This window comes from Phoca vitulina, unplaced genomic scaffold, assembly GCF_004348235.1.
Source record: "Phoca vitulina isolate PV1807 unplaced genomic scaffold, GSC_HSeal_1.0 scaffold20, whole genome shotgun sequence".
Taxonomy (NCBI): Eukaryota; Metazoa; Chordata; class Mammalia; order Carnivora; family Phocidae; genus Phoca; species Phoca vitulina.
The window spans coordinates 10,581,277-10,604,526 of record NW_022589723.1 but is presented as its reverse complement, the minus strand read 5'-3'; the positions used below and the strand labels follow the sequence as shown (position 1 = coordinate 10,604,526).

At 52.0% G+C, this 23,250-nt stretch overlaps 1 protein-coding gene across 1 annotated transcript; it reads left to right on the top strand.

Annotated features, from left to right (window-relative positions):
* Positions 1 to 1,248: 1,248 nt before the first annotated feature.
* On the top strand, positions 1,249 to 22,253 carry PLA2G4D (phospholipase A2 group IVD). Its single transcript, XM_032417542.1, has 20 exons — positions 1,249 to 1,293; positions 5,328 to 5,400; positions 5,590 to 5,726; positions 6,294 to 6,425; positions 7,156 to 7,196; positions 7,560 to 7,602; positions 8,934 to 9,003; positions 9,330 to 9,466; positions 10,229 to 10,339; positions 10,460 to 10,497; positions 10,677 to 10,812; positions 11,109 to 11,245; positions 12,673 to 12,895; positions 18,363 to 18,480; positions 18,820 to 18,957; positions 19,199 to 19,306; positions 19,449 to 19,640; positions 19,915 to 20,081; positions 20,737 to 20,923; positions 22,027 to 22,253. Exons 1-20 carry the CDS (start codon positions 1,249 to 1,251, stop codon positions 22,251 to 22,253), a joined length of 2,460 nt encoding a protein of 819 aa, XP_032273433.1.
* The last annotated feature ends 997 nt before the right edge of the window (positions 22,254 to 23,250 follow it).

The window sequence follows — 23,250 nt, the reverse complement described above, 5'->3', positions numbered from 1 at the left end:
GAAACAGGCTCCCCACTGAGCAGGGAGCCTGATGCAGGCCTCGATCCCAGGACCCTGGGATCATGACCTGAGCCAAAGACACACACTTTACCGACTAAGCCACCCAGGTGCCCCTGTAATAATACCTTTTAGATCCATTTGTACTAAGTTAACGTTAATTCAGTTTCATTTGCCTTGAAAAACAAATCATGCTGTTCAATTACATAGTGGATTGACAATGAAATAACTGAATTCGTGTCATTTCAGGAAAACACTTGGTGTTGCTGCGGACACTGAACAGTTTATTTATTTTAAGATTTTATTTATTTATTTGAGAGAGAGAGAGACAGAGATAGCAATAGAGAGCATGAATGGGAAGAAGAGAAGCAGGCTCTGTGCTGAGCAGGGAGCCCGATGTGGGATTCCATCCCAGGACCCTGGGATCATGACCTGAGCGGAGGGTAGATGCTCAGTCGACTGAGCCACCCAGCGCCCCCCCCACATTGAACAGTTTAAATGGCTAACTTCACAAAGTTTTCTTCTATAATATTCATAGTCTAAGAGTTTCCTGATTGGTCTCTGTTACCTTTATTAGAAAGTTTGCTGTTTGAGTCTAATGGAAATCTTCTAAACTCCTAGCATCAGCCAAAGGGAAGGGGGGAGGGTAAAGCTGAGGATGAGGGGCTTTGAACCAGAGAGACCAGAGCCCCGTGTAGCTCTCCAAATTCTGCTCAGGGCCTGCCACTGTGACTGCCTTTATTATGCTACCCAGGCTGCTGGCTGCAGAGAGCTGCCAAGGAGGTCTGGCCTCTCCTCTGCTCTCATACGCTCAGCCCTCCTCCCTAAGAGGCTTGCCTGGCTCAGGCGGGGGCTGGGCTGCAGGGTTTCCACCCTTCTGCCCCTACCCTGTCCCAGACCTTCAGCCTCTGGGGATCCAGCTTCCGGCCACTGCTCCTAGGACTTGTCTCCCCTCCTCGCTGCGTCTGCAGTCGTGATGCTCCACGTCTGAAAGGGGTGCTCCACCTGCGGGTCCTGGGGCCCTGCCAGAGGTTTCTGGAGATGCTGGTTGGCCCAGCCTCTTGGGGAAGAAGGGAAGATGCTAGGCTAAGGGAGTGACCCAGGGGTGGAGCCCAGCCTGTTTATAGGATTGCGGCTCCTTGGATGTGGGCAGATTCACAGCCCCATCCCACTGGAATAGTTACTGCCAGCTGGCCAGGGAGCTGACATCTTGGCAGGAGCTGGTCCTGGAGTGGAGCCAGAAGGGTTGGTATGGAGAGACTGACAACGAGGGGACCAGCTGGCCACCCTCACCAGGTAACAGTGTCGCCAAGCCCCTGGGCATCACTTGGGGCAGGGCCCAGGGCCAGGGTGCATTCTGAGAAGCTTGACGCAGCGCAAACCAAGGTGATCCTGGCCTCTGGGGAAGGCCAGGGTCCCAAAGCTAGGGGTCTCTGCCTAGGCAGAGGCCGAGGGTGGGAGGCAGAGGGTAAGAGAGTCTGTGCTTGGGGATGGAGAGTTAGGGGAGGGTGGATGAATGACCAATATCCATAGACATGAGGGCCTGTGTTCTCCTTAGAGCCTCTTACCCTCCTCCCTGCCAAAGCTCGCATGCCACATCAGAGAACACAGTGGCTGTGTGTCACAGGACGACACCCCACCAGGCCCAGAGTTCATCACTGCAGGGAGTGGACCTCCTGGAACTGGCGGGGACCAAGGAACTCCCTTGTGTGTCCCCAGAGCTTTGCAGGCCAAGTCCCCATCCACTGCCAATTACTTCCTAGGCCAAGAGAGGAGGCTGCAACCAGGCCAAAGAGATCTACAAACTGCTAGCCCCACTCCTTCCACGTGCTTCCTCTCTGCCAGATTTCTCATCCTCTGCTGTGGACCAAGGCCAAGAGGGACTGGCTCTTCGGGTCTCCCCGGGTGCCCCAGGCAGGGGCCATGAAAGAAGCTAAGTGTGCCAAGCTCACCATCCTGAGGCATTTGTCTCATTCTCAGACTTTGCCAGGCTTCTGGAGCCTTGGCCCTGAGACCCAGGCCCAAGTCGGATCCAGTCAAGTAGCCCCAGACTGGTGCTCCTGGAGAAGACTTGCCTGGCTCAAGCCAGGTACCAGGCCATCCTGGGAAATACAGAGAGGGAACCCTCCATTGAAGGACAACACCTCCTGCCCCAGCCCCTGTCAGCCTGAGGTCTAGAGGAGCCCCCTCACCAAGGTGGACATTAGTGAAAACGCTCAGATGGCTGCCTGGGAAGACCCCAAGGCTGCAGGAGCAGGGCGGTGGAGGGGGCCTAGCTCTAGCTCCGTCTGCTCCTCCCATCAGGAGCTTGAGCCCCAGAACCCAGCTCTGGCGGTTTCTGATGTATCTGTGTTCATCCTCATCTCCCTGGAGAAGACTGGGCATCCTTTTCCTGCTACCCTCTGCCTGCTCTAGACCCAGCCTAGGGGCAAAACTGAAGCCCAATGCGCAGTGACTCTGGGGGCTTGAGTCTGCCCACATGCCTGGAAAGCACATCGCCTCCAGCTGATGCTGTTGGGATTGGTTGAATCCCAGAGATCAGGCCCTTAACCCCCAGCCTTCAAGTCGGCTCCCAGGGCAGGCTCAGCAGTGGCCTCACCCAGCCTCGTTCCTGCTGGAACAGGGGACTGGAGTCTGCCCTGGCGGTAGGAGGTGGGCCGGCAGAACAGGCCAGGCATCCAGGACTGGCTCTGGGACGTGCCTGCTGCATGATCCAGGAGCATCGGCTCAGCATGACTCAGGAGATACAGGGCCCGAGGCTGGGCCTGAAGTCTCCACTCCTCTCTCCAACCTCCCCTACCACAGTGGGTTGCTTGGGGCCAGCAGGGGGAAAGGCAACTTGCTCATTTTCTTCTTGCTGGTGAAGACCCCATGGTCTGGACCCCTGTATGGGGACTCCAGCCCCGTCAAACTTGCTTGGGTCACTTCCCCGGTGATGGGCAGGGGCCAGCACTGAGCCTCTCCACAGGAAGGAGGCTGGAGGAGGCCCTGGGGTCCCTGCATAGGGAGAAACAGGGGCTGAGACTCGCAGCAGGGAGGTACTCCCAGGAGCCTACAGGAGCCTTCTCCTGCTGGAGAAGCCCTCCATAGCATTCAGGGTCAGTCATCAATTAAGGCAGTATTTCAGACAGGAGGACATTTCAACAGGGGAGGGGAAGACCCAATGCCCTCAGGAGAATCACATCAATTAGTTAGTTCAGTATCCATATTGGTCTAAAACAAATCTAAGAAATTCTGTTTCGATATCCAGAGGGCAGTGGGGGAAAGTTGCATGCTTTTACAAAGGAGCCAAGTCCTGGGAGGTAGAACAGTACAGGGGATGTGAGCTCTGGCCGTGAAGACAGAAGGGCTTGAATCCTACCTAGGTCACCTGCTAACTCTGTGACCTATGCAAACTTTTCTAAGCCTCAATTCTCTCGTCTGTAAAATGGGAGGAAATGAGAGTACTATCTTAGGAGGTGTCGGGAGGATAAATCAAGTTGGAATACATAGCCTGCTTAGTACAGCACCTAGAAATATAACAAGCACTTAATAAATAGTAATAAGACCAATTATCTAGCAACTGCTTACTTTTTTGCTAAGCATTCTACAGGCATTAACACATTTAGCCTCTATTAATTAGTCCCAGTACTTATGAGGAAATGGAAGTACTGAGAGGTGTAGTGACTTGTCCAGGGTCACACAGCAAGTAAGCAGGGGACCAAGGTTTAGATCCAGATATCCTGGCTGGGAGCCTGCCTTGCCCACTCCACTCGACCTCCCCGAGTAATGACCCGTCATTGTATTTATTGTCACAGCCCATCCTATGGTGCTCTGTCTTGGTGATGGTTTTAGAGGTAATGAGAAATGGGGTTTCACCCTGGGAAAAATATCCTGCTAGGGGACAGTGGGCTTTCTGAGGTTGAGAGGCTCTTGATGACCAGAGAGAGAAATGGGCAACGATGCTTAAATTGGGCATGGTGACTGGCTGGAAAGGAGCAGGTGGGGACACCTCGTAGTAGCCCCGGTGGGCTCTAGAGCCACCCACAGGCTGTGGTCTCAGGGATGAGGGGAGTCTGGGCTGCCTCTGTCCTTCCCCTGTCTTGGTGTGCACACGGAAGCTCAGCTCTGTCCAGGGCCCCGGGATCCCAGCCAGCACTTTCTCTGTGGTGGGCAGTGATGGATCTGGGCGCAGGGAGGAAATAGAGCCAGGTGTCTCAAAAGCCGTAACATCTCTGCCATTTATAAGCTCTGGCTTAAGGCCCCTAGAGTCAAAATGTTGCTGGCATCCCTGGAGTTAATCCCCAAGAAGGGAGAAACCAGTGTGCCCTGGGAGGAGGAGGGGCGGGCGGGGGGGGGGGGCGGAAATGTAGGAAGGTTGGGGTATCACATGTGCTCTTCCAGAAAGTTGACAGGAATGACAAAGACACTCAGCATGAAGGTGCAGGAGAGAGATGCGAGGACCCACAGGGCACCAGTCCTGAGTGGCTTTGCTGTGGCCTCATCATCCTTTAAATTTCTCTATGGGAATGGACAGTCTGCGGACACTGAGGCAACCCTCAGCAGACAGCACCTGTGCAGAGCCCAGACGGGTTCCTGGCAGGAGACTTCGGGGTCACAGGCATGGAGGGGACCGGTGACAGGAGGGCACAAAGCAGAAGAACTCTTGGGTTTCATCACAACACTGTCTCCCAGGACCCCACAGGGCCGAATGTCGGTCCTGCAAGCCCAGTGCCACCTCTGCCTCAGATGGCGGGGGCTTACCGTAAGAAACTGGTGCAGGGCACCCAGAAAGAGCAAACTATAGCTAGGCCTCAAGAAGAACAGAAACACAAGCACCCCACCCTGGGGTTCCAGGCAGTGGCAAGGACCTCAGCAGTAGGGATTTGAGGAGAGCCCCCTTGTGCCCTGTCCCCAGAAGGACTTGGCACACCCTATTTGCCTTCTGCTTTTCCTTCACCACCTCTGCTCCCTTTGCCCCCATGAGCCCGTGCCCACTCAGGTTCTGCTTCCTCCTCGCTGTGCTTGGCTGTGGGCTGACGTGGCCTCCCCAGGGTTTTAGTACATGTCCAGTGTGGTGACCATTCCTCGGTCCTCGTTTCCCTGTTGTCACCTCTACACTGCAATTCTGTCCCTGAAGGGGAGGGAGTCCCACAGATTCCACCCCCCGTTGGTCTGCCTGCCCTGACTGCTGCAGCCCAGGACCACGGCCCCAAGGACAGTGGTGGGCAAAGGCTGTTTGCCCCCAAATGCCTGGCAGCATCACTGAGCTTGTGAGGAGAAACCTCAGCACAGAGGGGTGGGGCTGGGCCCCAAGCAGGAGGGACAGAGCAGTCTGTTTTTCTCTCCAGGGGGAGGCCTCTGCCAGCTGGCGGCTCACTGTGAGGGTCCTGGAGGCACGGAACCTGGGCTGGACTGACCTGTGTGAGTAACTATTTCTGGGGCTCTAGGGGTGTAGAGATGACCAGGCCCTACGGGAAAGGCCCAGGTGAGAACTTGGGGGCTGGGCTGGGCTACCCACAGTGGCCGCCAAGGTCATGGTAGGAACCTGGCGAGGCCCCTGGAGAGGAGTGTAAGGAATTCTCTCTTACCCTGTTCTCTTGACATTGCCAGTGAGTGAGGCAGACCCCTATGTGACCCTACAGCTGCCAACCGTCCTTGGAACAAAGTTTAAGACCAAAACAATCACCAACACCAGTCATCCTGTATGGAATGAGACCTTCAGTTTCCTAATCCAGAGTCAGGTCAAGGTAAAGGCCAGGACCACCCACCTAAGGACCGGCTGTATCCTTCTTTCGGAGCACACCTTCCTCCAGGGCTCAGTCAGAGACACGGGGGAGGAGTGACTTTGTTCCCAGCCTGGGTGTGCGATGTGGGAGAGAACATGTGATCCATCATGTGGCTGTGAGCCTGACGCTGGTCCTCTCTAAGCCCATCTGTGGAATGGAGGCAGTTAAGAATCCCTTCCTGATGGAGCTGTTATGAGGTTAAATGAGATAATGCATGGAAGACTCATAACACAGCGCCTGGTACATACGGTGCCTTGGGGGACCCGCAAAGGGGGGGTGGTGTGCAATGGTGGGGAAATGCTGAAAGAATTTTATTTTTTATAAAAACAAAAATTAGCTGGGGGAGATTAGGAACTTTGTCAGATTTCCTTTTAGTGCTTTTAAGTTTTACTATTATTTTTATTTTGAAGTAAAAAGTGTGGAGGCATAATAATCTTTTCCGACCCTGGGCATCAAGTAAAGGCTCAACAGGTATGGAGTACAGTGATGAGTAAATAATGTGCTACGTTGCTGTTCCCGGGTCCCTAGAATGTTCTGGAGTTAAATGTCTATGATGAAGACTCAGTCACGGAGGATGATGCCTGCTTCAAAGTTCTCTATGACGTCTCAGAAGTCGTCCCTGGGGAGCTGCTCCGGAAGACCTTCTCCCCTGGTCCCCAGGTGAGTGGGGAGTCCCACCCCTCTGCGCCCCACCCTTCAGCACTCCAGACTGAGGAAGTTACACAGCTTCTCCCTTCTGGAATGCTGCTGTGCTGATTGCGTTCACAGAAAGAGGGAAGCCCCTCCCAGAGATATTTACATTTTTAATAGGAAAGGAGAAGGCTTAACTAGACTGTTAACTAGACTGAATCACTCAATGCAGAGATTTTAGTCCACTCCGAGGAAGGTTTCTGGTGGTGGAGAACTTCCTAATATCAATCAAAACCCAGCTCAGGGTAACTAACCCTTGGGGCAGTTGGGGGCTCCATCACTCCTGCTCACTGCTCTCTTGCGGTGCCCAAGGCCTGCTTTATGAAGGTCTCTGCTCCTTCTCCAGCAGGTGAAGGCTGGGGAATGGGAGGGCAGGGCTCTGGGGTCAGGTCCCCTTCAAGAGGAACAGGAGATGGGCCCTGGGCATCCTTAAGCCTCTTTTGGCTTGTGCTCCTCACCTCCTCCTTCAGCCCTGCCAAGGAGGGAGACCTGTTCCCTGCAGACTTATCAGCTGTGGGTAACTTGGGCAGGCAGCCCGTCTTTTCCCCAATTCTCAACTTCTGCATCTGTAAAGTGGGAAGAATTGTAATACCGTGCCTCCCTGAAAGACTGCTTGAGATGTGACAATACAAGGTCAAAGAACTGTGTCAGCTGTGAAGATATGTGTAAATGTTGATGAGTTGCTCATCTTTGATTTCAGGGGCAGGGGGAGCTGGATGTGGAGTTCCTGCTGGAAAAAACGTGAGTAATCATCACACAGCCCAGGGAGTGTCTCAGGACCCAGACTTTATTTAAGGAAATTGTCTTTGACCCAGATTCTCTGTCCCTCGTGTCCCCACCCCTGCCAGTCTGGGTTGGGGGGGGGGTCCTCTTAGAGGAATGAGGAGAGGAAGGTCACTGGTTCCTTGGCGCCACTCTCCCTGTCCTCACATTGCAGTCTTCAGAAGCACCTCCCTCACCCTGAATGGTATCCAGGACTTAGGGTCCCTTTGCATCACCCAGGGAGGCCCCAAGGGGGCTGGAGGCCGTGCTGTGAGGGGGCAGCTCAGTGCAGGGAGCGTTTGCCTTTGTCAGGCTGAGCTCCAGATGTTGTGATTTTTCCAGGTCAGACTGTCCAGAAAACCTCATCACCAACGACGTCCTTGTGGTAACCACCCTCCCCAGGCTTGTAAAGTGGAGCTGAGGGAGGGGTCCCAGAGCCGACACTGAGGTTGGGGGGTGCCGAAGGGACAGGCAGGGACGGGGTACTGTGGTAAGACCACCTCTGGCCTCCCAGGTGGGTGGTCACCGGGGGCGGTGGTCAGGGGCTGGGGGCTGGGAGCTGGGAGGGGCCGGGGCCTTAGGGGAACATGGAGAGAGGGAGGCCGAGGCTCTGCTGGGGGGAGGTTCTGGCCCAAGGCTGGACGGCTGAGGGAGTGTGGGGGGAATCGTGGGTGCTTCTGACAGTGTTTCATCCCCTGTGATGGACTGCTAGTTCTTCGCCTCGGAAGGTGGTGGGCAAGTCACGCAAGCCAGGTCCCACTGGGGTGTTAGTACTGCAGCAGCGGAGGCTCGGAAGGAGTTTCCGGTGCGCTGCGCTTCCAACCTGGGGGCGCTGGGGTAGAGTCAGGGGCTCAGTCGGCTCCTCCTTGAGCCGGTGGGGAGTCCTGGTCAGCTCTTCGAAGACAGAGCAAGCTCACAAAGCTGCAGCGGTCAGGAATGTGGTAAACAAGGCCCAAGAAGCTTTCCACTCAAAGGCTGCAGGCCAGCAACGCAGGCATGACCCGGGAGCAGGGCCGGGCCTAGTGTGAGGGAAGGCTGTTAGAGCCCCAGACTGAAGGAGGCCTCTACCCTCAGGGTCATACAAGGGCCGCTTCATGGGCTAGTATTACTTTTACAAATGCACGTTAAAATCGTCATACCTACGGCAGCTGCTTTTTATCCGAGGGGATGGAGACCAGTGGTGGGAGGCTAAACTCAGCCTGTGTGCGGGAGTCAGTCAGGAGCTGGGGGGACTGCGGGCGTCAGATGACATGCCTTACAGAGAATGCAGCGGGCTCCTTTGGCAAGCTGGTCAACTGGAGGACAGCCGGGAGATCATTCCATCATCCTGTAGACCAGTGGTTTGCATACTACTGTTTGGGAGCCGTTGTGGTAGGAAGGCACTCTCCAGGCTGAGCCCGCAGAGAAACACGGAGAAGAAAGAACGGTGCCTGAGGGCCGGGCGGCCTTCAGAGATCCCCCAAGTTTGGCAAATCTTTGAAAGCTGGGGGTGTGCACGGGGTGGAGGCGGGGCTCACCCAGCTACTCCAGAACACCCGACTCAGCAGTCCTAGCAGATCAGAGGAGGGGGGTGGCGGTTCTGCCTCCAATCCCACACTGGACCCCGCTTCCTGTTCTGTGTGTGGTGGATTTGGATCCCTGGGGCTCAGAGGGTGAAGTTGAGGGGACCTCAGCTTCCCCTGCCGAGCCCCCGGCCCACGATGTGGTCTGCCCCAGGCCCGAGAGCTGTCCTGCCTGGATGTCTGTGTGGACCGCGCCGGGAGCGCAGCCACGGTCACGGTCACAGGTGAGGCCTGCTCTCTGCTAGATGGGGTGGCTGGGACACCTGTGCGGGGCGGCAGGTGAGCAGCCGAGCAGAGCCTCTTTCTTACTCACACAGCATGAGGGCGACAGGTCTGTGGGCTCGAGGGTCCCCCTGACCTGGGGGAGGGTGTGTTGCAGGAGGTGGGAGTCCCATGGGGGCTGGGGAGGGCGCTCTCCAGAATCCTGTCTACTGTGGTCCAAACTCCCAGGTCTTGACCATGCCCGAGCAATACTGCCAGTTTCCTGGGGTCCCTGCTCGGATTCCTGGCTCTTGTTGCCCTTGTGCTAATCTGCCCACTCTCCGCCTAGATCAGGACAAGCTGGAGCTGGAGCTGGAGCTGAAGGGGTCCTATGAAGACACACAGACATCTGCTCTGGGCCCAGCCTCTGCCTTCCGCTTCCATTACATGGCAGCCCAAGAGGCCAACCTGAGCGCGCGTCTGAGGGTGGGTCTTGGCTTTGGAGCTCTCCCCGCCGTGGGCGCGGGCCCCTCTCAGGCCAACGCCAGGCCCCCGTGGCCTCGCCAGCCTCCCCCAGTGAAGCACCAAGCCCTTGGCAGACAGGGAGAACCACCAGGAGCCTGGCGTGGGCCCGGGGACTGCCCTGCCTTGTCAGACTTGGTTTGAACCTTTCAATGGCGCCCGCATCAATATCTTAGAAGAAATTCCCAGATCGGTGCCTCCAAGGCCCTGCATGGCCTGGCCCTTGCCCACCTCTGCTGCCTCACTTTGTTCCATGCTCCCCCTCTTTCATGATGCCCCAGCCATATTTCTCTCTTCCTGCTTTCCCAACACGCCAAGGGCCTTCTGTGTTCTCCTCCGGGTCCTTCCAAGGCTGCTGCCTCCTTCTCTTCTTCCTCTTTTAGATCTCAGCTCAAAGGGCCCCTCTTGACTCCCCATCTTAAATAGACCCCACACACCCCACCTTTCGTTATTGTATCATATCACCCTGCTCATTTCCTTTACAACACTTTTTTCCCTTTGTAGCATTTGCTAACATCCGTTCACTACCTATTTTGTGATAAATTCAGATACATAATTCAGTTAGAACAAAAAATATCAGCAAGTATTTTAATAATTAGTAATTATAAGTATTATAATAACTGTAAATATTGTGCTTATTTTTACATTATCAGAGAGGGACTGTGTCTGTCTGGATCACTGTCTAGATACTCAGTAAGGTTTGGTTGAATGAATATTTCCCTCCAGAGCTCTGCAAGCAATGGCTGGAATTCAGACAAGTCAGCTGGGCACCTCACTGTGCCCCTGAGGTCCTTGGCTGTGGGAAAGGAGGTGACCATTAACATTCCTGCCACAAATGTAAGTGGCCTCGACTGGATGGGAAGTGCCAGTGAGAATAAAGATGGGGCCCCCAGGGGGTACCCACATTCCCCTGAGGGTTGAGGATATTCTAAGTCCAGACTCTTGCTTTGATTTCAGACCCCAAGAGTGAAGCTGCAGCTCAAGGCTGAGGGCTGGTAAGAGACGTTCATATCTGTGGGGGACGGCGTGGGGTGGTCGTGAGGCAGGGAGTGCTGTGGAAAGGGTGGCCCCTGGGGTTGGGAGCAGGGAGGTAATCTGGCAGCTGTCAGGGGCTTGGCCAGACAGTGGCTGAGCTATGCAGTGCCCCTGACCCGTGGATCCTCTACTGCCCCAGCCCTAAGGAGCTGGCTGTGCACCTGGGCTTCGATCTATGCGCAGAGGAGAAAGCCTTCCTGAGCAGGAGGAAGCAAGTGGTGGCTAAGGCTCTCAAGCAGGCCCTGCAGCTGGACAGAGACCTAAAGGAGGATGAGGTTTGGGGGTACTGGGGAATGTGGGTGCAATACCTTGGACTGCCTTAAGGAAGTACCCGATTCCGCTGCCCTCTCCAGACGCTCCAGTCGCAGAGATGGGAGTGGCTGTGTGGGGGGTGGGGGTGAGCTTTGGGGTTCTCACTCCTTTTCAGGCCCTGTCCAGGACCAAGAGCTGTCACTTCCTGGGGGAGGGGCTGGGTGCTAGGTCTAACCCCGACTCCATCAGGCCCTGGCCCCGAGGTCCCTCCCCCACATCCTGGTCCTGGTTAAGCCAGCCTGTGTCTGTGTCGGTCCAGGTCCCTCTTGTGGGCATCATGGCCACAGGAGGAGGTGCCCGGGCCATGACCTCTCTCTATGGCCACCTGTTGGCCCTGCAGAAGCTGGGCCTCCTGGACTGTGTGACCTACTTCAGCGGCATCTCGGGCTCTACGTGGTGAGGGCCGTAGGGACTGGAAGAGCAGAGATGATCAGGTCCCAAAGGGGAATGGAGTAGACACCGGGGAACCCCTCTATGTGTGGAAGCCAAGTGGGTCTGAGCAGTATAGTCTGGTGGGTGTCAGGTGGCTTTCTCAGAAGGGAGGAAGTAGATATTACAGAGGTCCTCCTGTGAGAGAGGCATTGGGGGACACCATTCCATGCTACTGGAGAGGCCCAAGGCAGCTGATTAGGGAGGAGCTGGGGTCTGAGTCTCTGCCACACCACTTACTGGGCAACTGATTTCCTCTGATTCTCAGTTGACTCATCTCCAGAACGGGGTAATAGTAGTACTTATCCCACAGGATTGTCCTGGGGCAGCCCAAGTAAAACACTTACCTTGTCTGACATGTAGCAGGAACTCCAAGTCGGTAGCTCTTTTTTCTTTAAACATTATTATCTCATTTAAATCCTTGTAACACTCTCTAGGGTAGTTTCTTTTGCTATCCCTATAGTATAGATGGAGAAATTTAGATGAAGAGATACTATCTTACCTCTTACCTAAAGACAACATTGCCTCCCTATAACCCCACCCTGCCTATGATGAGGTGGGACTTTTCACTGTTAGAGATTCGTTCCTTTGAGTCTTATTGAAATGTGACTTTAAGGAGTAAAAGGAGAGTAAACTCAGAGGACTTTAGGTAACAGCTGTTGACAAGCAGAGTCTTAAAGGCTTCAGGACAGGCCCATGAAGATGGGTGTAGAGTCTAGATCTGTTCTGTACAATGCAGTAGCCACTAGTCACATGTGGTTATTGACCACTTGAAATGTGGCTAGTCCGAATTGAAATGTGTTATAAAGATAAAATACACAGGGAATTTCGAAGACTTAGCTAGAAAAAATATAAATTTATGTTAATTTTTTATATTGATTACATGTTGAAATGAGAATTTTTAGATATACTGAATTAAGATAATACTATTAAAATTAAATTTTAAGGGGCGCCTGGGTGGCTCAGTTGTTAAGCGTCTTCCTTCAGCTCAGGTCATGGTCCCAGGGTCCTGGGATGGAGCCCAACATCAGGCTCCCTGCTCAGTGGGAAGCCTGCTTCTCCCTCTCCCACTCCCCTTGCTTGTGTTCCCTCTCTCACTGTGTCTCTCTCTGTCAAATAAATAAATAAAATCTTTAAAAAAAATTTTTATTGCCCTCTTCTTACTTTTTCAAAATGTGGTTACTAGGAAATTTCAAATTACATCTGTGGCTCACATTATATTTATATTGGATAGGGCTGATCTGAAAGAAAACCCCGAGACACATTTTCCAGATGGGCAGGGCCTTGGCTGCAGGATCACCACATTGGGAGAAGTGGGAGGGTGGGAAGGAGATGTTGCAGCGAGCCAAGGTGGGCCTCCGCCCCCCCCCCATACTGTCCCTTTATTCTCCCAGGGCAATGGCCCACCTCTACGGGGACCCTGAGTGGTCACAGAAGGACCTCGAAGGACCCATCAAATATGCCAGGGAGCACCTGGTCAAGAGCAAGATGGAGGCCTTCTCCCCAGAGCGCCTTGCGAGCTACCACCAAGAGCTGGAGCTGCGGGCCAAACAGGGCCACCCCACGACTTTTGTGGACCTGTGGGCTCTCGTGCTGGAGTTCATGCTGCACGGCCAGGTAGGGCACCAATGCTGGCAAGGCGCAACGTGCGTGCACCTGCAGGGCTGGGGCAGCCTTGCAGTTAGCTACTGCGCATGCGCATTTCCTACAGGGTGAGGGAGGCTGGGATCTGTGGGGAAAGGGCACAGGGATCACAGTGTCTCAGTGTCTACTGTACTTTGGGATGCTGCCTTTTTGAGTCAGGCTATTTTTCAGTTCTTTGCCATGAAACAGAGATTTCTATATCTCTCAAGAGCTTAGGGACGAGTCAATGCCAAAGTCAGTTAAGCAAACAAAACTTTCACATTATGTTTAAGTGTCAGTGAGATTGCTCGAATAATTTTTATTTTATTAATACTGCAATATAGAATGTCTTCTTCTTCTATATCTTCATGGTAGTGTTAAAAGCACAGACTCTGGAGCCAGATTCCCCAGGTTTAATCTCAATGCCTCTTACTAGCTATGTGTTCTTTCGCAAGTTACTAATCTCTCCGTGCCTCGGTTTTCTCATCTGTTCAGTGGGGACGAGTGAGAATAGTACTTACCTCACAGGCTTGTTGTGAACATTCAGTGGTGCTTTGGCATAGAGTTAGCATTGTTAGCTATTATATTTCTTTCTTTTTTTAGAGATTTTATTTTATTTATTTGAGAGAGAGAGAGATAGCAAGAGAGAACACAAGCACGGGGGGAGAAGAAGAAGTTGGCTTCCGGCTGAGCAGGGAGCCTGGGATCATGACCTGAGCGGAAGGCAGAGGCTTAAACCTTGGAGCCACCCAGGTGCCCCAGCTATTATATTTCTTTACTGTTTATTGTAATGCCATGAAGACCAAACTGAGCAGATACACTTTTTATAACTTGGTTCTTTAAGGAAAGTTTAGTAAGTCCACTGTTGAACTTATATTAATTGATACAATTATTAAAATCAGTTATTTTTTTCCCACTATTGTTTTACCACAGATAATTATCTGAACATTTCTTTTGAAGCATTTGAAACAACTAAAACACACAAAAAAGTATCTTTAACATTCATAATAAAAAAGTAAACTATCAAATATATTAGCAGAGGAAGGATTCTTACCTTCCTTATCTTTGGGTATCAGGAGTTTGACCAAGAAAGATTATCATGTAAACTAACCAAAAATGAATTTGCTTTGGATTTTTTCCTTTAAATGTTATTCTTGCTGGTAAGAACAATGCTACTTGGAAATTACCAACCATTCTTATTTTTTATGTATTAGTTTAAAATATTATAAAAATAATATTTATCATTAAATATTATAATAATCTTCAGACCTAAGAAAATGCATAAAGCATAAGGAATAATGTAATGAATATGTACAATCTCACCAACCAGTCTAAGAAATAGTATGTTACAGAAAGAATTGAAGCCCCCCTGTGGATGCCTCCCCAGTCCCATATCATCACATGCATATCTTCAGTCTGTATACATGATTGTATCATGTAATACATAACATATAATTACATAACATACTTTATTTACCTCTGTTATATATTTTATTGTATATACCTTTTATTATACATCCTTAAGAAAAATACAATGTTACTTGAACAGATGGTTTCAAACAAGTCTCCTTGTGCACAAATGTTAGAGATTCTCTGAGCCTCCAAGGTACATACCCAGGAGTGGGATTGTTAGGCAGTTGGGCACTTGTATCTTCAGCTTTCCTGCCTATTGCCAAATCATTCTCCAAAAAGGTTTCATTAATTCACACTCCCACCATCAGTGTATCATCGTTTCTTTTTCTCTACATGCTCTTCAGACTTTTAGTTTTTTGTTCATTTTATGGGTGTCATACAAAATTTTATTGTGGCTTTCCATTTCCTTGATTTTTAGTGAGACTGATCTTATTTTCAAGTATACTTGTCATTGGGACTTCTTCTTCCATGGATTACCTACTCAAGTCCTTTTTCATTTTTCTGTTAATTCATCTTTAATATTATTTTGTGGGAGTTCCTTATAGATTCTGGATATTAATCCTTTATCAGTTCCACTAGATTTTGATGCATAATTTTAATATAACCTGGTGTATCATTCTTTTCCTTTATGGTCTGTGCTTTTAGAGTCTCCCTAGAGAAATCTTTCCCTCTCCTAAAGTTATAAAATATCTTCCTATGTATCCTTATAAAAGTTTTAAAGATTTGTTTTTCACAATTAGGAATTTAATCTTTAATATATCTTCAGGTATGTGAACACAAACCCTGTTTTATTTTTTTTTCCATATGGATTGCAAACTTTCCGAATATCACTTACACCTTTTTCTCCACAAATCTGCATTACTACTTGTGTCCTGTGTCAGCTTTCATATATTCATGGGACACTTCCTGAGCTCTCTTCCATTCCAATGGGGCTGATTCTCTAACATGTGCCAACACTGCACTGGTTTAGAGACTCTACGGTGGTAATGCATGCTGGTATCTGATAGGGCAGGTTTACCCCCATTCACCACCTTGGTTTTTCTCAGAATTACCCTGGCTCCTTTTGGCCCTTTGCTCTTCTATACATGTAATAGAATCAGCTAGTTATGTTTCATGGGAAATGTTAGCATTTTTATTGAGGGGCGCCTGGGTGGCTCAATTGGTGAAGCATCAGACTCTTGGTTTCAGCTCAGGTCATGATCTCAGGGTCCTAGGATGGAGCCCTATGTGGGGCTCCCTGCTCAGTGAGGAGTCGGCTTATCATCCTCTCTCTCTGCCCCTCCCCTCCATGCGCACGCACGCTCTCTCTCTCTCAAATAAATAAATAAATCTTTTTAAAAAAAGAATTTTTATTGAAATGGCATTTAATTTATAAAACCAATGTAACTACTTGAAGTATTTTTACTTTATTAATATATCCTATGTATTCTTTAGATCTGTATTTTAAGTTCGTGTTCAGTTGTGAGGGTATTGTGTTTTATTAATGACTGTTCTGCCTGGTAGTGGCAATTAATTACTGTAGAGTTGGGAGAAGCTTGTTTTAACAGTTTACTTTATGAGGTGCTAAAAAATGCAGTTTGATCCAAAGCTATAAAGAAGACTTTTATTTAATTACCATTTGATCCTTCAGTAATGACTTAATGCATGGTATTATCTACAAGGTTTAGAGTCTTTTTTTAAAAGACAAACTTAATAAGGTTTAGGGTGTTTTTGGTTCAGAAGAAATCTTGTGGTATTACTGAACAAACAATGCATCCTTAGAAATGAGCACCCATGTGATTTTAAAAATTTTGTCTCACTATTAAAGCTTTTCAAATATTCTTTTTTTTTTAGTTATTATGCTTTATCTCTTAAAGCTAACATTCATTATATGCTTTTTAAAATAATTCTTTAATCAGACAAATTTAGTGTGTATTTCAAATTTAAGTTTTTGGGTAAAAGCGTTTATTATCTCTATTTTATGCTAATGTACAACTCCAAAAGTCATTTTAAATGTCAGAAAATATAACTCCATAAGAAATAACAATTTCATTAATATTATTATTACAGAAATAGTATACCCTGAACTTTATACAGAACTTTATTAGTCTACACACTTCTATAATATTGCTTCAGTTTTTGTTAAAAGAAAAAGTGCTTGTAAAATATACCAGTTATAATCAGTGCTTCTCAAACTATGTCTTTCAAACTTTTTTCTTTAATCTTTTGCTGACAAGCACTGAACTGCTTAGAAGCTGCTCACCATTCCTCAGGAGGAAACTCATAGCTTTTCTCTTGCCTTTTCCTGAGTTAAGAAGGTCTTACATGTTTTTCTTCACTTCTGGCCAAAAAGGTTTTGCCATTAGTACCCCCTGCCCATACAGTGCCTAGACCATGTCAACACATGGTCAACACCACACCCAGCCCCCACACCTCAGGAGGACCCTTGAGTCATCATCAGAGGGGTGCTCTGCAGGGTTGGGGATGCTCATTTGGAAATGGGGGGCCTGGAGATCCAGAGGCCTGCCACCACTGGTGAGGTATTAAAAGGAAAAAGAATACTGGGTATTTCAGTAGATGGAGGGATGTGCTGACCCTTTTCCCCCAGGTCAGAAATGGTGCATCTGGAGTAAAAGATCACATTTCCCCTCATCTTACATGTCCAAAGAGCAGGCAAACAGGATTCCTGAATAAAAAGACTTTGAGAAGGGAAATCGCAGTTATTAATCAAGGTCCCCCCCGCTTCAGTATGTACATACACTCACACCTGCAGGACTGACTTGTAGCTATGATGCATAGCGCCAGGGGCTTGAGCCACATTGGGGGATTTTTCCTGTGGGTTCCCTATAACTCAAGTCCTATAGGGTACCCCTGCAGAACTAGGGGGAAAGATGACCCATCAGTGACAGAGGTCTTTGGGAGGAAGAAGTACACTGGAGCCTTGCCACGGGTGTTGGAGGGGGACTCCTCATTGGAAAGGTGGGGCTAGAATCCTGGGACACACACCTGGCTGATCATCAGAATTACCTGGGGAGATTGAAGAAACAGATTCCTCAGTGAGAATCTGTTGATTCTCAGAAATAACCTATTAATCTGTCTATTTAGCACATCCTCTAGGTAAATCAGATGATAAGGGCGGATTGGGCGGTTTGGGAACCCCCTAGGTCTAGCTGCTGAGTGAGGTGCCTTCCAGTTCAGAGAGCCCGAGAGAGGGATTGTGCATCTGTGGTACATGTCCCACCCCGTCAGAAGCAGCCACGGCCTGTGGCGGGCTCCTTTCCAAGGGCGGCTCCAGGCAGCCACAACCATTAACCTTGCTGACGCTGGACAGGAACCCTATTGGCATCTTTGGTCCGGGATACAACGAGACCTTTCTGTGCCCCTAGAACTCTGGGAGGCTCTCCCAAAAGGCAAGCCATAGTCCCTGCCATCAAGGCAGAACTTGGTGTTTCATTGAAGAGAAAATTGGAAATAGAGGCAAGAATAAACAATGGGGTACAACATCATACTGTGCAAAGCAGGAAAGAGGAGGGTAGGTAAGGGGGAGACAAGGATGCCCGGAAAGCATTTTGGAGGGGCCAAGACCTGGACTGCATTCGTGTGAATCTAGAAGAGGCAGCCCATCCCTTGACAGGGCTTATGGTATATACTAAAATGGGATTCCTGTGTCCTTTCTGGAAAGCAGTGTGTGTGTGTGTGTGTGTGTGTGTGTGTCTTTGTGTCTGTGCATCAGGGTCCACATCCCCTCCACCCTTCAACCTATAAAGATGGGGCCAAGGACCGCAGGAGCAGAGGTGGGGTGTCACTATTGACACCATAGTCCTTGTGAATGGCATTCTCTTGAGATATGCAGTGCACAACCTCCATAGCCCTCCATGGCGACCCTGCATCTGGTCAGAATATGGGGGTGGGAGTGGGAACTGGATGAGTGCACCCACCCATGCCACCCAAATTCCAGTGGAGAGCTGCCTCACCCTCAGGCTCTGCCCCCCCTCCACCCAGTCCTGGTGGAGCTGCTGCCTCTAGGGCGCTTCCAACCACACCTAGGCCCTCATGCCTCCCACCCCAGGTGATGGATCAGAAGCTGTCGGAACAGAGAGCCGCACTGGAGCAGGGCCAGAACCCTCTACCCCTCTACTTGAGCCTCAATGTCAAAGAGAACAATCTGGAGACCCTCGACTTCAAGGGTACAGTCTTCAGCCCCGTCCACGTAACCCTCCAACACACACACACCCCTCCTATGCACCCTGCGGGTCTTCAGAGAACTGAAACAGGAAACTCTTACACAGATGGCTCAGCCTTCTGGAAGGGAGGCGGTTCTGAGGAGCTGATGAGCCAGGCAGCAGAGCTCACTGTCCTGGTGGTGGAGGTGGTGGGGATGTGGTCAAGGGGCTGGATGGAGGGAGTCAGCCAGGCAGGGAGAAGGGTGGGGCCTGCTGGGGGGCAGCATCTTTGGCTCCTGTCAGAGCTGGGGCTCCCCCAGCCCACTCTCCTTTCATTCCCACCTCTCACTCCTGTTCCCATAGAGTGGGTGGAGTTTTCCCCCTACGAGGTGGGGTTCCTGAAGTATGGAGCCTTCGTCCCTAGCGAGCTCTTCGGCTCTGAGTTCTTCATGGGGCGGCTGATGAGGAGGCTCCCTGAGTCCCGGATCTGCTTTCTGGAAGGTGAGTGGTGGTTACTCCGAAGATTCTGGACGGTCCTGGGCCAGGCCTCCCTGACTGGACATGATTCCTGTAGCCGGGTCTGGCAGAGCCCCTGGGGTGGGGCGCCACCGGGGTGGGGCTGTGGGGAAGAGCCACTGTCCGAGCAGCCCACCTGCCTCCCATTTTCCATCCCCGCCCTCCGCGTGATGGGAGGCTGAGTGCTGAGGCCCGAGGCTGACTCTTGTGGGGGTTTGGCCTTCAGGTATCTGGAGCAACATTTTCTCCCTGAACTTGCTGGATGTCTGGTATGACCTCCTCAGCTCTGATGACACCCGGAAGCAGCACATCAAGGACAAGATCAGGAACGTGGGTAAGAAGCCAGGCTGGGAGGGGAGCCTGGGATGAGGCGCCTTCCTCTTCAGATGCTTGGGGGAGCGGCACTCTCCGAGGGGAAGCAGGGCCAGGCGTTTCCAGGCCTCTCACTGGACCAAGGTCTGTTTCTCTGAGCCCAGAGGAGTCTCCTGCCTCCTTGAGGACCTCCTCATGGCTGGAGGCCTCATGGCTGCAGCCCGGGCCGGCCCTGGCCAAGGCGTTTAAGGGCTTGCTGACAGGCAGGCCACTCCACCAGCACAGCTGCAACTTCCTCCGGGGCCTCCAGCTGCACCGCGGCTACTACAGCCAGAAAGACTTCTCCACCTGGGCAGGTAAGGGCCCCCGCCGTGTCTCCGCAGGGAGCAAGCTTGGGCTCCCAGGGGGGACATGGACCGTGGTTAGGACTGGCAGAGGACTTGGGGGGTGGCTCACAGCATCCCCTTCTGGGGTTGGCCTGCAGACGTCTTGGGAAGGGCTGGGATGGCGTGTGCCTACAGAGAGTGACGCCAGAGGACAGAAGGGGACATGGAGGCGAATGCAGTGTGAAGGGTAGAAGACATGTGGCAGAGTGGCTGTCCCCTGACTATTACCTGCCTCCCCCATCAGACTGCCAGCTAGACTCCACCGCTAGCCAGCTGACCCCTCAGGAGCCCCGGCTCTGCCTGGTAGATGCCGGCTACTTCCTCAACACCAGCTGTCCCTCCATGTTCCGGCCAGGCCGCAGGCTGGACCTCATTCTCTCCTTCGACTACTCCCTACCCTCTCCCTTTGAGGTGCCTCCCGTTGCCCCATGGAAACCCCAGACACCCTGCAGCCAGGCCATGCTCCAGGGGCCACTGACCCTGACCTCCTGGGTCCCCAAGGGGAGGGAAGGGTGACAGGCTCTGACTCACAGACTCCTGCCAGGGCCCTTGGTTGGGAAGGGCTGTGGAGGTGCTGGGGCCCTGGGCTCCCAGGACAGGTGCACAGGGAAGAAGCTCGCTGCGCCCACCCCAAGAAGAGCAGCTAGACGAAGCTGGAAGGAGGCCCTGGCCTGTCCACATCCATCCCCTCAGGGCCTCCCTGGGCACTCAGGAGCAGGGCGGGCTGGGGGCAGGACTAGGGCCCTGGTACACAAGTGGGTCCCCTACTGAGGTCTCCAGGCTCTGGGATTTGCATAACCTAGCAACAGAATCCCAAATGGAAGCAGGGGTGCTAGGTCTGTGCCTCCCCTGAAGATATTAACCAAACAACATGGCAGACTGCTGGAATCCTTTGCCTCCCTCCGAGGAGACACCGTGTATCTTAACTGGACCACACAGAGGCCAGGACCAGGTTGTCCTGACACTGAGCAGTCAGTTGGGCTGGAGCTCTAGCATTTTCTAGACCACTGACCTGAGACGACCAGGAAGTATCCGGTTCTCTCTGGGCCCCCCTGCCCCCAACCAGGTGCTGCAGCAGACTGAGGTGTACTGCCGGGCCCGGGGACTGCCATTCCCTCGAGTGGAGCCCAGCCCTCAGGACCAACGCCAGCCGACAGAGTGCCACCTCTTCTCAGACCCCTCCTGCCCCGATGCCCCGGTCCTGCTGCACTTCCCGCTGGTCAACGCCTCCTTCAGGGACCACTCAGCCCCAGGTAAGGCATCCCCTCCCTTCCTCACGGCCTGGCAGCCCGACCCTCAGAGGCACTGCCTGCGTCCTTCCCGGTGCTCCCGCGGCCGGCGGAGGGAGGGGGTCCTCAGGCCGGTCCCACCCTGCTCTGGACACAGCAGTGTGCTGGTCTCTGTGGGGATGCCACATCCCTGCAGGGGCTCTCTGCTAGCAAAGTCACCGTGCTGCTGCCCTGTCATGACCCCAGGCTCCTATGGCCCCCCGCCGCCCCCAGCTGCACCTGGGCTCTTCTGCTGCCCTGTTCTGGGGTGGTATGTGGGAATCCCTGCTTCCAGAGGCCTTCCTGCGCTGTCCTCGTCTGCAGCCGTCTCCACCCCTGCTTGGGCACCACGTTGTTGGAGGCCTAGGCAGCCAGGACGGAGAGGCCCCGGGCCCCAGGCTCTCAGATTTCTCCTGACACTACCTGGGATTTCAGTTGGCTTCTCCCCTCCCACCCCAGCCCAGCCTGTGGTCTTTTCTCGGGAAGGTGGGCCTCTACTCTGGGGTCCCTGAAATGTAAACCCTCATCACATGCCTTTCAATCCTTCCCTTCCACCAACTGGTCAGCCCTTTCTGGTGGGGAAGCCTCACTTCTGCTTTTGTCTGTTATTCCTGGCTTTCTGGTGTCCGCCCTAATTCCAAACCTTCCAGCTTTACCCTTAACAGGCTCAGCCCCCATCTTAGAATTCTCTCTTTCTCTTTCTCTGTCTCAACAAAGACTAGTTCTTAAAAAGCAAAAATCCCTTTGGTTTTCAGACTCTTGTTTCCATCATGTGTTTTAAGAATCCTTCACTAAGCTGACTGACTGTGGTCCAGCTGTTTCCATCTTGACCCTGAAGGTGAAACAGAGATACTGTCGGGTTGCCTCCAAAGTGGGAGTGCATTGCCCCAAGGAAATGTGGGGAGCAGCAAACCCTTCATATCTCAAAATAGTACCCTACTATCTGCATTTCTATTTCTGGGCAAAGGACACAGAGGGCTGGGAGGAAAGTGAGGAGCAGCCCACCCCTGTGCCCGCCACAAGGCTTCCTTCTGCCCAGCCCTGGAGGCCTCTGGGTCCTGCTCCTAACCCCTCTCACCCCTGGGCAGGTGTCCGGCGCAGCCCTGCAGAGCTCCCAGCTGGCCAGGTGGATCTCACTGGGACCACCTCACCCTACTCCCTGTTCAACATGACCTACAAGGAGGAAGACTTTGATCGCCTGCTGCAGCTTAGTGACTATAACGTACGGAACAGCCAGGGCGTCATTCTGCAGGCCTTGAGAACTGCTGTGAAGCACCGGGCCCTGGCGGCCAGGCCTCCAGCAGCACAGAAGTGAGGCTGCTCGGGGACACCAGCACTCTGACGACCCTCTGCGGGCTGGGGGCTTAACCCAAGCTCAGCTAGGCATGGCCACAGCCCTCACTGGGCTGGGGTTCCCGGGCTGTCCAGGCCTGGGCCTCCTCTGCAGCGGGTCTCACGGCCCCCCAAGTTCTCCCTCACCTTCATCACTGGCTTGAGAGGAGCTGAAAGTAAACTCCTCGCCAGACCAACGTGCAGCATAGCTGGTCCGACCAGACCAATGTTCACATGTGATGACTTTCACGCCAAGCCGAACGGATTTGGGGTACCAGCTACAGGTGTCAGGCCAGGGGTGGGGACAGGCAGGGCAGGGTCCTGACTGAGAGGTGGCTCCAGGCATCAGGAATCACACTGTGTCCTGAGGGTCTCCTCTTCGACTCCTCCTCCTCTTTCTCACTCTTCTTTTATACTATCTTCAAGCAACCTTAGTGACATATAATCCACATACCATATAATTCATCCTTCTAGAGAGTACGATTTGATGGCTTTTACTATGTATTCACAGAGTTGTGCAAACCTCCCCACAGTCATTTTGAGAAGATTTTCATCACCCACAAAAGAAACCCCTCACCCCTTAGCTGTCAACCTCAACCCTCCCTCCCCAGCCCTAGGCAACCACTAATCTACTTTCTGTTTCTATAGATTGGCTTATTGTGGACATTTCCTATACATGGAATCATACAATATGTGGCCTTTTGTGTCCGGCTCCCTTCACTCAGCATGATGCGTGCAAGGGTCATCCACGTGGGAGCGGGCATCAATGCCTCATCCCTTCCTATGGCTGAATAAAATTCCCACAGTTTACCCGACGGTCACTGGGTAACGGACACTTGGGTTGTTTACAATCTTTGGCTGTTCTGAATCATGCTGCTGTGAACAATCACATGCAAGTCTGTAGGTGGACAATGGTTTCCATTCTTTTGCATGTCTACCTAGGAGTGCGCTTGCTGGATTATAATGTAATCCTCTGCTTC

Excerpts from the sequence above, each read along its gene's own strand:
- PLA2G4D (XM_032417542.1), top strand. The coding sequence starts at position 1,249 with ATGGAGAGACTGACAACGAGGGGACCAGCTGGCCACCCTCACCAG. Across the intron at positions 9,467-10,228 it reads ACCTGAGCGCGCGTCTGAGG|AGCTCTGCAAGCAATGGCTG; the intron begins GTGGGTCTTGGC and ends ATTTCCCTCCAG. Across the intron at positions 18,481-18,819 it reads GGAGACCCTCGACTTCAAGG|AGTGGGTGGAGTTTTCCCCC; the intron begins GTACAGTCTTCA and ends CTGTTCCCATAG.